Here is a 13,289-nt window from a genome sequence, read left to right as displayed (position 1 = left end):
CTCTGGTTCAGCTGTTGGTCAACTCTGCCGCAGAATCTTCTACTAGTCCTCATTCTCTGACTCTGCTCCACTCCGCTCTCGCTGCTTCATGTATTCTCCGACGCGAATACCAGCAAATACCATCGAATACCAAACCGGCGTCTGTGACCTGCAAATGCTACTCGCTATTCGCCCAATCTGCAACGAAAATGATTATAAACAAGTTACACACCAACATTCGGCTACCACTTCCCGATTGATTAAATTCTTCAGCAACTCCAAAACTCAACCTCAAATGGATTAGAGCCCGTAGTGTTGTATGATACGTAGTACGTACACGCCTGTATGTTGTACGTACATTCGACGGTGGTAGTGGGTAGGTAAATATGGGGAATACGAATTCCAATGATATTCGATGAATACATAAAACACAATTCAACAAAACACATTTTTCGGAGTAGAAAAAAAAACTTTGGCCACATACATAGCGAGTTCTTGACTGCCAGACTTCAGGGTTATGTTAGTCATTCGTCTATTGTGTCGACGAATGACCAACCCCAATAGCCACGTATATTCTCTGCTTGGATTTAGTTTGAATGTCTAACCTATGGTATACCTTACAATCATTAGTACCCTTAGGATCGACTGTATTGATATCAGTGCCTAGCCTTGCAAGAGACTTATAATTCAAGAGACAAAAGAGGCTCAACACCACTACAATTCCATATAGGAATTATTTCCTGAATATGACTTACTGAGGAATACCAAATTCAAGATTAAGTTTGTCAGTTGTCTGATATGAATATAGTGTCAATTCATACTTTTTATTACAGCAATTACAATTTTGCATACAAACATAATATTTTCATACAATGATTTTTTAATTTTTATATTATAGCAAAAGTTACGAGTCATTGATTTCAGGACAATTGCAAGCTTATAGTTTCGACTCAGCGGTAATTCATTTAGCAGTGGTTTTTTGATTCTGATCTACATTTGACATTGAAACCAGGTAAATGCCCTATCATTTCCATGGCTCAGCCATTGTGAAGAGGTACACGATTGCTAACAGATCTGAACACCTGCAACAGTCTTCTTATATTCATTCATCTATATTTGAGTTGCAATTGACTATTTGGCATCTCAGACTGTATTTGTTATTTGTAATTGAAATGAAAAATCCATTTTAGTACAGCTATTTTAGCAATATAGCATAACATTGATGCAATTATGCTTTGCCAAATATAATTAATGCATAAATTTTCAAAATTTATTACATTGTACTATCATTTACAGAACATGGTTTTGAATTTCAACCCAAGGTGTAAAAAAAAAATATGCAGCAATCATGTTCTGGTATTTCTCTCTACACGCAACGGGATTGTCAGATCTGTTACACGCGAATTTAGATATGCCTCGAGTGTTCGTAGGGATTTACCCTAAATACGAGACTGACATTTGACATTTTATTAGTTTTTTGTTATTGACATTTTATGCATCAGCCCCTCGTTTCTGAGAAATCAGTTTGAAAGTTGATTCATTATATATTTTCTTCTTGTTAGTAATAAGAATTGAGATGAAAATTTATAGCAGTAATTTTCATAATCATGGTCAGTGTTATTAAAAAACATAGTTTTGGAATTGTTGAGTATAATTTGAAAATAGAGAAACTGCAAGAAAAGAACTTGCCAGAGAAATACCGTCATACGCATGACGATTTGTATGTAAGGCACGTGTAAGGCGTGCTGCTAAATGGCTATCTGATTATCAAACTTTGGCAACGTTTTTTTAGGACATTTAATTCCTGTGAATATTAAGATAAATCATTTGCAATTCATTCTCAATGGTTTCAAGGGTACTAATTGAAATAAAGGCTTCGATACGAAATAGAAAAAAGTGAGTCATAAGTTGTATGAATTTAATCAAATGTGAAACATAGTTTGTATTAATTGGGAGGAAATCCTCAAATTTCAGAGGTCAAATGATTCATACCGAAAAAGTATTCATTGGATTTTCTGAACATATGAGTAAACACACGTACAACCAAAAAAGATGATATATTTCATACTACAATTGATTCTGTATGATTGCCCTGGAAGGACCAGTTTGTACATTACGAATAAGTTGATCCAATGATTACTTTTCCTGCCACCAGCCCAAGTATTATCAATTGGCATAAAATTATGAACCAACATTAATCCCATCAAAAGTAATTATGTAAGAATTAATACATTAATTTTACTACGAAAATGAAGACAATATTTGTAATTCTCATAGTCAATACCAAATCAATATTTTCAAAAGTATTTTCTAATGTTTAGATAAACAAGCTATTAATGTAGCATATATTACCTATTTACTGATTGAATTTACTATCTAATAAATAAAATGTGCCATTTACATAAATAATTTTTGTGATAAAATTGTAAGCAATCCTTTATTAGGTTGATTGAGACAAGCTTCAAGTGATCAATGATGGCTTTTGGTAGGACCATGCGGTCAACATGTATTTTTTCCAATTCAATTATCGGAAGAATATTAGAAGCTATTGCTTCTATGGTGTCTTGACTAGAGTCTAATTGTAAGCAGTTTGTTCTCAAACAGATGCCTATATTTATGTATGTATACTATACATAAAACAATATGTGAGACCTTGTCACACATCAATTATATAATATGTTTTAAACTAATTACTTAAATTTACTACCGCTCAAAAGTTTGGATACACTTGTCGAAATTTCTTGCCGCACTAAGTCAGATAGTCAAGTCGATAAAGAAAGATAATCGGACTCTTCAAAAGGCGTTTTGAAGAGGACAAATTTACCTTCACTTTGCTCATTTTAAAAAAATTTTAATATTTTTTTTTGACCCGGTACGAATTTTCCAATGCGGCCAGCTTCGGAAATTTTTGAAGCTTGGTTGAATTTCAAGAGCTGTCAAATCTAAGACAAAAAAAAACTCAATCAACAGAAAAAAATAGTCATTCGAGTCTTTTACTTCATCTGTAGCAGTTTTTCATGGAAAGAAAATTGCCTTTGCACCGGTCGGGACTCGACAATTCAACTGACGATGATTTTCCGAATTCTATTCGATAAATTGTGAAAATGATGTTTCAAAAGCGTTTGAAAAATTTTTTGCAATAATTGTAGCAATACTTCTAAAACAAATTCAAGTCGGTTGAAAATAAAATGAGAAACAAATTTTCTCTCTTGATGTATGGTTCTAAACCCCACAATTTTCAAATGGAGCCCCTCCACTCGGAGTCCCAACCAGGATTCGTAAAAAGAAATTTCGAACAAAATTTCAGCCATTCCAGTGTGAACCCACGCAATTTTTCACCTCCTTGACACCTCCCGCATTTTTTAAAACTTGTCCTTGTCGAAAAAAATGCAATAATGGCGCCAAAAAAATCGTTGGAAACTTTGTAGACAAATGAAAATAAAGCTCTTGACGTCCTCTTTTAGTTTTCCATAAAATACACCGACGAAAAATTTTTCCATAGATTACAATGATTCACAAAGCGCAAAAAATTGCCCAAACTGGCCGCATTGGAAAATTCGTACTGGGTCAAAAAAAAATGTTCAAACCTTTCAAAAATAAGCTAATCGATGCTGAATTCGCCCTCTTCAAAGTGCCGTTTGAAGAATCCGATTATCTTTTTTTTTTCGACTTAACTAGCTGACTTTTGGTGGGGCAAGAAACTTTGACAAGCGTATCCAAACTTTTGAGCGGTACTGTATAAATGAAATCAGAAATAACTTCACACAGAGGATATTCTATAAATTTCTTGAAACAAAAATAGAGCTTCGTGTGGCTTTAAAAATAAGTACCTCAATCCGTACATCTGGAGAATTGAAAAAAAAAAAAAAAAAAAAAAACCACAACAACAAGATGATGTCTCAAATCTGCTCTGCACTTTTGTTCCAGTTTGGAAAGCGAATTGAAAATTATATAGTACACTACTCTAAACTCTTTCAATTTCTATACCTATTAAGCTTTCCGAAAATATTATGAAATTTAACAAGTTTTTTGAGGGCCTTTGCAAAATGGAGCTTCGAAACCAGATAAACATATCCTTGAAAGTAAAAATTATCAAAACGCAACTTGTATATTAAATAAAAATTTTATATTGCGCCTATAATACAGGACGAAAAAGGAAATTAGTGCGTTGGAAGTGATGAATACTTCAAAATGATAGCGTTTTCTCATAGCTGATTTATCTTTTTTTTTCCAAGAAGAAAAACGTATGCTACTTATCTATGGAATATCCAATGCAAAGAACGTTACTTCACATCTTTTATTTTCATATACCAGTGCAGCTGTGCCGGTAATTTTTATTTAGTGGTATTAGGTACTTTTTATTTCTAAATGTTATGTGCAAATTTATTAAAAAAATTAAGTCATCTTAAATTATATAATTTTCTGTAATATGTACTTCACAGTTCCGAGAAATGGAGAACTACATGCCAAGTGGAATTACATGTGAAACAAGTACGTTCGTCATAATGCAGCGGCTGTTGCTTCGCTTATTGCATCTACCTAACGTCTACTGGGCTGCCTTTCTTGAATTCTTCTGTAAAGTTTGAATAACATGAGAATTTACGACCCCTACATAGCTATGAGGACACATATTTGCAGTTTGCTGCAAAAGATCATTATAAAACACTTCCAGATAAAATTTCACATGATATTTTGAGCTTCCATCTTACCATGAACTTTTCAATAATCTGTTCAAAGCAAATCACAGTTATATGTATGTACGTAGCTATTTATAATAAATATTACGAATGGCGCTTTGATGATGATTGCAATGACCATATCAAAATCGAACAAGTGTTAGCCACTTTACATAACTTTGAATAAAAATTTAGTAAGTTATTGACACACTTCACCTTGCCTCAAGTTATTCCTCCATTGCCCTATTATTGTTATTGTTACAGAATTTTCATTATTTACTTATGAAGCCGAATTAAATTAAGTTTAAAGTGATCTTGGTCTTCTATTTGTTCGTTCATGAGCACCATCACTCATATTTCTTCCATTTCAAGCTAAAGTAAATCTATATTCTATTGATGTGATGTACGTACCAAAAATCAGATTGTTAGCAAAGTATTTTATAATAAGGTGGACGCGGTTGAGTGATTGAAAGATATCATTAATGTCATATGCTGAAATTCATTCTGACAACTAGATTAAGAAGCTCAACGATTCAATTCATTGGTCACATTACAAAATGATGGCGCTCAAATCTATGGTTAAGTTAGGTCTATCCCATCATCTAAGTTTCTCAAATAAACACTTTATTGAGAACATGCATAAACGTTGGTCTAGCGCTCAAACTTCAATAGTCTTCAGTAGTTGCGCTCAAAAAATTGAGTGTATTGCTAGTCTCACGAAATTTTATCGATGAACTGAATAGAACGATCTGCATCACTGTTAGTACAAATGAATGGATATATTTAAGGTTTACTTATCAGTTATTTTGGATCTTCAGTAACGTTATTTGTTACAAATTGATCACTTCATTTAAAATGAATGAAACATTAGGAAATTTTTTATTTTCGATAGAATTCAATGTACATGCCATGCCTTTCACCAATAGAACGACCACTTTTCTCAGTCCGTACGTAGTCCGTACCAATATGAATATTTAGATGCTAATATTTGGATAGCGCTCTCTTTTTTTTCTTAAAACTGACATTGAACCGTCAAATAAATAAATATCAATGAATGTTATTAAAACTTGAACATTTGTTGTACTAATTAATTTGTGCTAGATTAAATCACAGTGATTGTAAAATTTATAGATTATCCATGCTAAAAAACGTTAGTAAAGCAGATGCTTTAGATAATATCGTGAAAGCAAGTGTATAAAATAGTCATTTTACCAATTTCTAAACTCATGTGACGATCACCAATGAAGATGAGGCTCGCATTTTTCGTGTGTTAAATATTTAAAAAATACTCATGATTCAAAATAATATTGAAATTCATTAGTTATAATTTGACTAGATTCTTTGTGGACCATATCCTACCAGTTAAACACATATCTATTAGGACGCTCAATGAAAACACACACACAACACGAATTATTGATGATTTAAAATAATAATATAATCGACAATCACGAATTGACTAGATTTTTCATAGACTATGTGCAACCGATAACACATACGCAATAAAAGTTGAAATGAAACTAGAAAGTACTTGCAGAATAGATCTATCAAGTTGCTTTGCCAATTGGGCAAAGTGGATCGTATATTTTATCCGTGCAATTGTTGCACAATCCAATTCATATTAAGATCACTTTGATTCGTCAGTTGTCGCAAGACAAGAGGATCTATTTTGGAAATACATTCCCTAGTCGTTCATTGTGCCTCAATTGCTTGTATGTCATAGATTTGGAAGCTAAAATTAGTTTATTATTGAATTGAACAAACCCGTGATGTTCCGCTAGAATCATCCATAGCTGCAGCTCGCCTCTTTATGCCTTCCAAATAAATCTCTCGATTGAATAATCCAGCTGCTAACGGCATGCTAGAAACAATCAATGACAAGCATATGATAATCATTCGAATCTTAAACACTGTTACTCAATGTTGATACTATTGCAGTGCGAATACAACAGCATTTGAACAATGATACTTACGTATCGATTCCAGGGCGAATGGTAGTTTTGAATACTCCCCAAACTGGCTTATGATCGGATGTGCATATACTGGGTACAGAATCATATATCAAACATTCCAAGTTGCCATCCTTGTGCGAACTTGTATTCTCGGAGCTGACCGTTTTTACATAACCTTGTGTATGACTTTTACCTTTGAATAGAATTCTATCTGTGTAGGCTGGGGTACGCTGCTTGTTGCTAGAATCAAAGTTTTGTGTTCCTGGGTCATATTTGTAGGTGGGCGGAAACATTATTGCACCTTCTTCAAAGCCTCGCAGAACGGCTCCTTCATTCAAGATTGTGCGTAACTGATCTTTTTGTAGATTAATCGGTGATTCTTGTGGGAATGTCGTATTTGCAATCCATTGAATGATTTCTTCACGTGGTTGAGCTAGACGGAAATTCAGATCCCCGCACCAAAAAACGCAATCAAAATTTTGAGTAACATCTGCAACATAAGATATTTACTTTTCTTCAGCCTTTAGAACAAATTACAAGATCAACATTAGAAAGGTTTGCAAGATTTGTTCTACTCACCTCGATCCTTATTTTTTGTTGGAAGTTCTTTGGGTAAATCCAAATTCTTCACAATTCTTTTGATATCATTAACTCTTTCCTTGACTTTATCTTGATGGGCAGTTAGATGAGCTGTTACGAATAAGAAGCTAGTTCCAAATAGCATAATGGCTAAGGCCACAGCTCCCTTAGTTCTGAATGCGGTACCCGGCCTAGTTGAAAAATTCGAATCCTCAGGCACAGAGCAGAACCAAATAAGATCTCTCCTCATAAACAATGCCAAATGTAATGTTCCAAGACTTGTACTCGTAAGCAAAACATGTGAAGGACCTAGTGTTTCCTGTAAGGCAGCTTCCCAATCACCTTTTTCTGAATAAGACTCCTGCGTTCCAATGGCTAACATATCAGGTACTGTTTCCATACCAGACGGAAGCATGAAATCATTAAGTTCCTTTGGCGGAGATTGACCGTTCATATTCCATGTGCCAATAAATATTCTTATCTCTCTGTTTGGAAGTACTTTTTCCAATTCTACTGGGCCCAGTAAAGAGTTTGCAGCGATCCGTCCATGTAAAAAGTTTCTGCATATCGCAAGAAAGAAAATGAGTTTATAATACTTTACATGCAACTTCGACTCATGTGATAATAAGATAAGTCCTACAATCTCATCTAACATTCAACTATTTTTACAACCTGCAGTTCACCGACTTATTTATGATTAAAATTCATCTGAAAATAGCTTATATCAAAATTTTCCCCAAGGAAATTACCCAGTACATTTCATTGCAGTTTGATCAAAATAAATAATAGTACTGACACTATGCATACCTGTCTCGAGCTTTCGATGCTGGTATTAAATTCAGAACGTGTGCGGCTAGTAACGTCTGCTTCGCAAGACTATCCGTAGACACTCCATCCGTTTGACCTGCTTGTTTGTCTTTCCTCTTCGATAAAGCATCGTGTGATGTTGATCTTGGTTTGAGCTGTATTGGCGCACTTTTAACTGAGTCTGGGCTGGAGTGCCTCATAGAATTAGTGGGTGAGTTCACTATCAAATTATCAGCTGATCGTCGATGCAACAATCGGTGCCTCATGTGGGGTGGTATATTAGAAGATGTGGATTCAGATGATGAATTTTCACCTATTTTGGTTCGGGGGAAAAACGAATTAGTTGTTTATCATAACAAGATGGTGAAGAATTTTTTTCAGTACTATGTAGGGGATTACAGGCTCGATGAGTTGGTATGGAATGCCCCACATGTAGATTAAACTGTGAATAACTATTGAGGGAGTCCTCATGCAATGAACCTGCGTTAAAAAGTGAGATTTCTATTGATAAGATGAAAAAAAAAAAAGAAAGAAAAAAGAGGTCAGATATATAGTACACTTTGATTTTTGTGATAATTACTTTACTGATAGTAATAACTAACATGTGGTGAGGCCAATAATTGAGAGTGATATAAGAAGTAAAGAACATTGTAGAGTAAAAAGATTTTTTTAATAGAAATAACGAAAGCCTACTCTCATTTTTAGAACTATGACAATGAATTCTAAACATGATCATGTACAGTGCTGTTATGCATAACGAGGGGAAATTGGCACCAATTGAGAAATTAAAACTTGTATTTGCCATCCTTGAAGACCTTTCCTGTATCCATGGGCGTGTTTTATGTATTATTCGTGTGTCAACATTTTTGCCTAGTGTCTGTAAATTCCTAAAACTACCAATGCTGAATAAAAAACGTTTTGAACAATGATAAATATCGCGAATGTTTGAATTATACAAACTCCGTTCTAAGAATACTATCTTAAAAAATCGATCAACCGTTAGAACATAAACTTCATTCGATGTCTTAGTTAGATAGCCCTGTCATTGATGTGCAAGATTAGGTGTCACTCGCAATCAGTCAAATGTAGCCTTAAGCCTGGTGATTGAAAAAGTACCTGAGTTGAAAACAGGCGGAGCCGATAGTGAAGTTATAACTATTGTTAGCCAGAACCAAAAACAATTCATTGTATTCTCAGTAACTTTTATTTAATTCGGGAAGTGCAATGAAGGTCGTATCACTCTATTTCTACCTATTTGTCTTGATTTCCAATTAATGAGGTTTGCCTGATAAATCTGATTGATGTCATAAAGTATTTCTAATTACATGTTAATAAGTTGATTATGGCAAGCAGATTATCATACATATGTAGTTAAATACTTTAATTATAATCATAATTTTGGAGCACAGAAAAACAGAACCTTCCCAGTCAGAATCGTCTGAATCTTCGGTTTCATGATAACGAACCATACTGTACACTGCTTCAGGATCATTATATTGCTTTTCTATCTCTAACAGGAAGTAAGATGCAAATTTTCCTGCTGTAAAATAGTCTGCTTTCGGGTCGACTTCATTGTTTTCAACTATGGTTGATATTTCACTTTCGGCTCTATGAAATTCTTCTTCATGAAGATTAATTTCAACTTGTTCTTTTTGTGTAAGCTGCGTTTCTTTCATATTGAGAATTTCCCTTTTTACATGCATGAAGTCACAGTGACCTTGTGTTGTATGTTCTAAGACCTCTTTTTTTTTCGATCTTAATTCACATCTCACATCACTCATATCTGGGTTATCGAACCATCTCTTCTTCAGAAGCTCCAAAGATGATATTTCATCACCGACATCTTTGATAGATACTTCAATGTTTTCAGATTTTGCCTCTTCAGTTTCCAAGTTAATTTTTACACTGTGATCAAATCGATCTATCAAAATATGTTTAGTAGCATTGTGATTCTCCGATTTTGAGATGGAAAAATTTTGATCAAACGATTCAACAACCTTGGTTTTGTCGAAGTAATTTTTATCACTGGCATGTTGCGACTTTAATAATTCGGAATTTGTGTTCTTATCAGTAACTTTCCCATTTCTATGATCATTAAGTTCAACATCAACCACGATATTTGTTTGCTCTGGACTCTTAGTACAAGAGACTGGCTCATCTCCTCTAACGCTTGTTTTCGTCACTGCATTGGATGGATCAATACTGCTCGCAGTTGACATTTCAGAGCTACTTGTTGTACCGGAGTCGATTACCTTTTTGACAAGTTTTTGCTTAGAACTCTCTGATGGTCCCTGGTTAGGCTGCCCCTTGGTAAAGGCATGGTTATTTGTTTGGCCTTCAGTATTCAACTGATTACATTCTTTCACCTTTTTTTTACGGAATAACCCAGTGACTCTACTCAAAACAGACTTTTTTTGAGTTACTTTCTTTAATTCAGACATGCTTTGGCCGTTAGACATACGTCGCAATACTTAATTTTAATTATGTTAAACCACTTCTCTACAATGGATATTCACTCTTGAAGACAAATTTACAACTGACTGTGTAGAGAATGCTCAGCAGTGAATAGACTAGTAATACACACAGGCATGCAGGCATCCATACAATACTGACACTACCATCTGAATAACGGTACATAAAAGGGAGTGGGAGCTGCTCTAACAGCTTATGTATGTAGTGGCCTTTACTCTAGGAGTTCATTCTACCACACAGTAACTGACCTATTTAGGGAGTCACCCCTACCTTTCAACCATTATACAATAGCACTCTCCTATTTTGTATTTCTTTCCCTGATATTCAACGTCAAACTTTTGTTAGTCCATTTTAATTTTTCCAACACGCTTTATTGTGAGAGTAATTTTAGTTACTTGGCTATCTTATCAATGATATCAATACATAAATCGCATTCTAAATTAATGCAATGATGGACAATGTTTTTTTTAGCTATGACGGTGGCATATTATTAGGTATCTCATTATAGTTCTGTCGAACTATTCTGATGTATCATTGTGACAATTAGTAAATTTTGAGTACTTAGAGAAGAAGTAATCTTATTTATATTTTCTCCGTCTTTCCTGATTCAATATGTGTATACCAATCAAACAAAATTTGATTTTCATTAACCTCAACAGCTTGTTGATAAATTTAAAGCCGTGTAGTTCTAGTTGTGTTTTTACAGAGGCTAGCGAAACAATAAGATTTGTTTCTATTGCAGAATTCATCGATAACACTTTGATTTTGGTCAGCACCGGCTCGTGGGATGAGCCAATGAAGCACTGGCTCAGGGCGCCCGCCTATGGAGGACGCCAAATCAACAGAGCATAGTTTACCCATAGATGGTCGACCATATTACAACGAATACATTTTTGTAAGGAAAATTTTTTATTTTCGTCGGTATTTAGTCATTGAAAAAAAAAACGATATGTCTCATTTTTCGAAGAAGAAAAATAAATTAAGTGGAGAACGACCAAGAAAATGGTAGTACCAATCGAGGCACGAAGGGTTCTTTTTTCAAGAATGTTTGGATAATAATTTGTTCAACACTGTGATAATAGAATATAGATAAATGAATCTATGTGGTTTTATCAAAAAATTTGTACCTTTTCAACGCTGTGATGATGAATGATGGAATACAAATAAATAAGTACATGAAATTTTATCGAAAAATTGAGGCTTTTTTTGTTAACTAATTCTGATAGAGAGGGGGGGAATAAGGTGGCTCAGGGCGTCCCTACTATTAGAGTCGGCGCTGGTTTTGGTACTAACAGCTGAAATAGATCGAGAGATGAAACCACAAAAAATGTTTCGGAGTTACCGAAATTTGCCAATAAACTGTGACTATCGACAATTCTATGAATAACAGCTTTATCTACAGCCACATGAATTCTGATAAACTACCAGACTATGAGATTTTATCATGGAATGTTTATCGTTATCATTTTGCCACACCAAATTTGGTCAGTTGGTTCAATAACATATCTATAGCACATCTGATCCCGTCACTACATTTCGAAGAACTATATCTGCGATGTTGAAATCCTGCTCAATGAATACTCAAACTATATCATCATCTTTCCAGAAGAACAGAGTTTGGATATTATCGATGAACTTAACAGATGGGAATAAGAAATAACATCTGTGATTGCCACAGATTTGGTCACCGCAATAAAAGGTATGAAATGGAAATACCTGCGTCATGCAAATGTAGAACGTTACTGACAAATTCTTTACCATCCGCACATGGAACATGCATGAGTTCCTTAGCTGCAGATATGCCATTTTTTGTCAAGATGCTCCTACCATTGTGCAGTTCTGAGACAGCTGTGGGCACAGACTTTGCTTTTTCAATGAAGGCTTCAACCTGGCAATCGGCAATGGAGTAAAAAAGTTCAGATTTAACAGAGCCACAGCTAAGAGTGGCTGGGGACAGTTGACTGATGGTGAGACTTTGTGGAGGTGTTCTGCTACTTTCTGTCATCGCACAACATAGGGAGAGCTTGGTACTAGTGTGAGATCCGTGGTGTGATAGTTCCATTTTCGAATTCTGTTTTGAATCACCTTCCCCGCCTCTATCCTTATAAACAGCCTCTAGACATCCGACCCGTGTTTTCTTCTTCATCAACATTCGGCATAACGACTTTTTTTTCTGCTTCGATTTTGGCGATATTTCTGTACTGATATTAATTGGTGCGTTGGACTCGTCGTAGGCATCACGACGATCCATAGTATCGTATGTATACAGTTGCGTATACAGTGGTCAAAGGAATCGATTTTCAACCGGTTAACACTAGTATGTCCATTTTGTGGATTCAGTATTTTGATCGGGTTCCTTTTCACCTGATCGATCTGTATTCACCATACGAGCTTGTCAGTGCCATTGATGTTTCTTTCATTCCCGCACTTATGATCAAAGAATTGACGTTTCCTCAGGATGCCGTCTTCCACACTAGCCACTGCGTATACACTTCGCGCAGTTGTCAAATGTAGCAGACGACACGAAAGTGCACATGAGGTGCAGTTTGTTGCCAAACTTGGTTATCGTGCACGCGCTGATATCGCGCACGTATGGTACGGGTTTCTAGAGGTTTCCTAATTGATGAATCTTGTAAACAAATAAAAACCATGACTCAGCCACCATTGATTTTCTTGAATAAACCGTGAACATATCTTTAGTCTTAAAATTTTTCATGTAGGTAAATTGAATTGTAGGTGATATTGAAGCATCTGGTAATTCGATGCAAGTACGTACGTACGTATGTACATACGTACACGTAATTGCTTGGTGAATGAGACCGCT

At 35.1% G+C, this 13,289-nt stretch overlaps 1 protein-coding gene and 2 long non-coding RNA genes across 7 annotated transcripts; 2 read left to right on the top strand and 1 right to left on the bottom strand.

Annotated features, from left to right (window-relative positions):
* Positions 1–42: 42 nt before the first annotated feature.
* On the bottom strand, positions 43–13,225 carry LOC105686848 (inositol polyphosphate 5-phosphatase E). 5 transcript variants are annotated; one of them, XR_007277730.1, is made up of 7 exons: positions 9,414–11,212; positions 7,994–8,306; positions 7,187–7,746; positions 6,801–7,097; positions 6,629–6,697; positions 6,420–6,516; positions 4,502–4,552 (listed from the first exon to the last, which is right to left on the bottom strand). XR_007277730.1 is itself a non-coding variant. In XM_048653183.1 (6 exons), exons 1-6 carry the CDS (start codon positions 12,714–12,716, stop codon positions 43–45), a joined length of 2,109 nt encoding a protein of 702 aa, XP_048509140.1. In that variant the 5' UTR covers positions 12,717–13,225. The 5 variants fall into 5 exon arrangements, 4 of the variants coding, with proteins under 4 accessions (XP_048509140.1, XP_048509141.1, XP_048509139.1 ...); XM_048653183.1 differs by lacking the exons at positions 4,502–4,552; positions 9,414–11,212 and adding exons at positions 43–177; positions 12,182–13,225 and having other exon boundaries at positions 6,629–7,097; XM_048653184.1 differs by lacking the exons at positions 4,502–4,552; positions 9,414–11,212 and adding exons at positions 43–177; positions 12,224–13,094 and having other exon boundaries at positions 6,629–7,097.
* LOC125500373 lies at positions 171–4,868 on the top strand. Its single transcript, XR_007277737.1, has 2 exons — positions 171–355; positions 4,422–4,868. It is a non-coding gene; the product is annotated as an uncharacterized LOC125500373 (long non-coding RNA).
* LOC125500374 lies at positions 10,818–11,651 on the top strand. The gene is made up of 2 exons (XR_007277738.1): positions 10,818–10,959; positions 11,208–11,651. It is a non-coding gene; the product is annotated as an uncharacterized LOC125500374 (long non-coding RNA).
* Positions 13,226–13,289: the final 64 nt, after the last annotated feature.

Source organism: Athalia rosae, chromosome 3 (genome assembly GCF_917208135.1).
Source record: "Athalia rosae chromosome 3, iyAthRosa1.1, whole genome shotgun sequence".
Lineage (NCBI taxonomy): Eukaryota > Metazoa > Arthropoda > Insecta > Hymenoptera > Athaliidae > Athalia > Athalia rosae.
This window is presented reverse-complemented; position numbering and strand designations above follow the sequence as displayed.

Coding starts and splice junctions, on each gene's coding strand:
- LOC105686848 (XM_048653182.1), bottom strand. CDS start 10,452: ATGTCTAACGGCCAAAGCATGTCTGAATTAAAGAAAGTAACTCAAAAA. Junction 7,098..7,186: donor AACAAAAAATAAGGATCGAG/GTGAGTAGAACA, acceptor CTTATGTTGCAG/ATGTTACTCAAAATTTTGAT. Junction 6,517..6,628: donor ATTCGCCCTGGAATCGATAC/GTAAGTATCATT, acceptor GATTGTTTCTAG/CATGCCGTTAGCAGCTGGAT.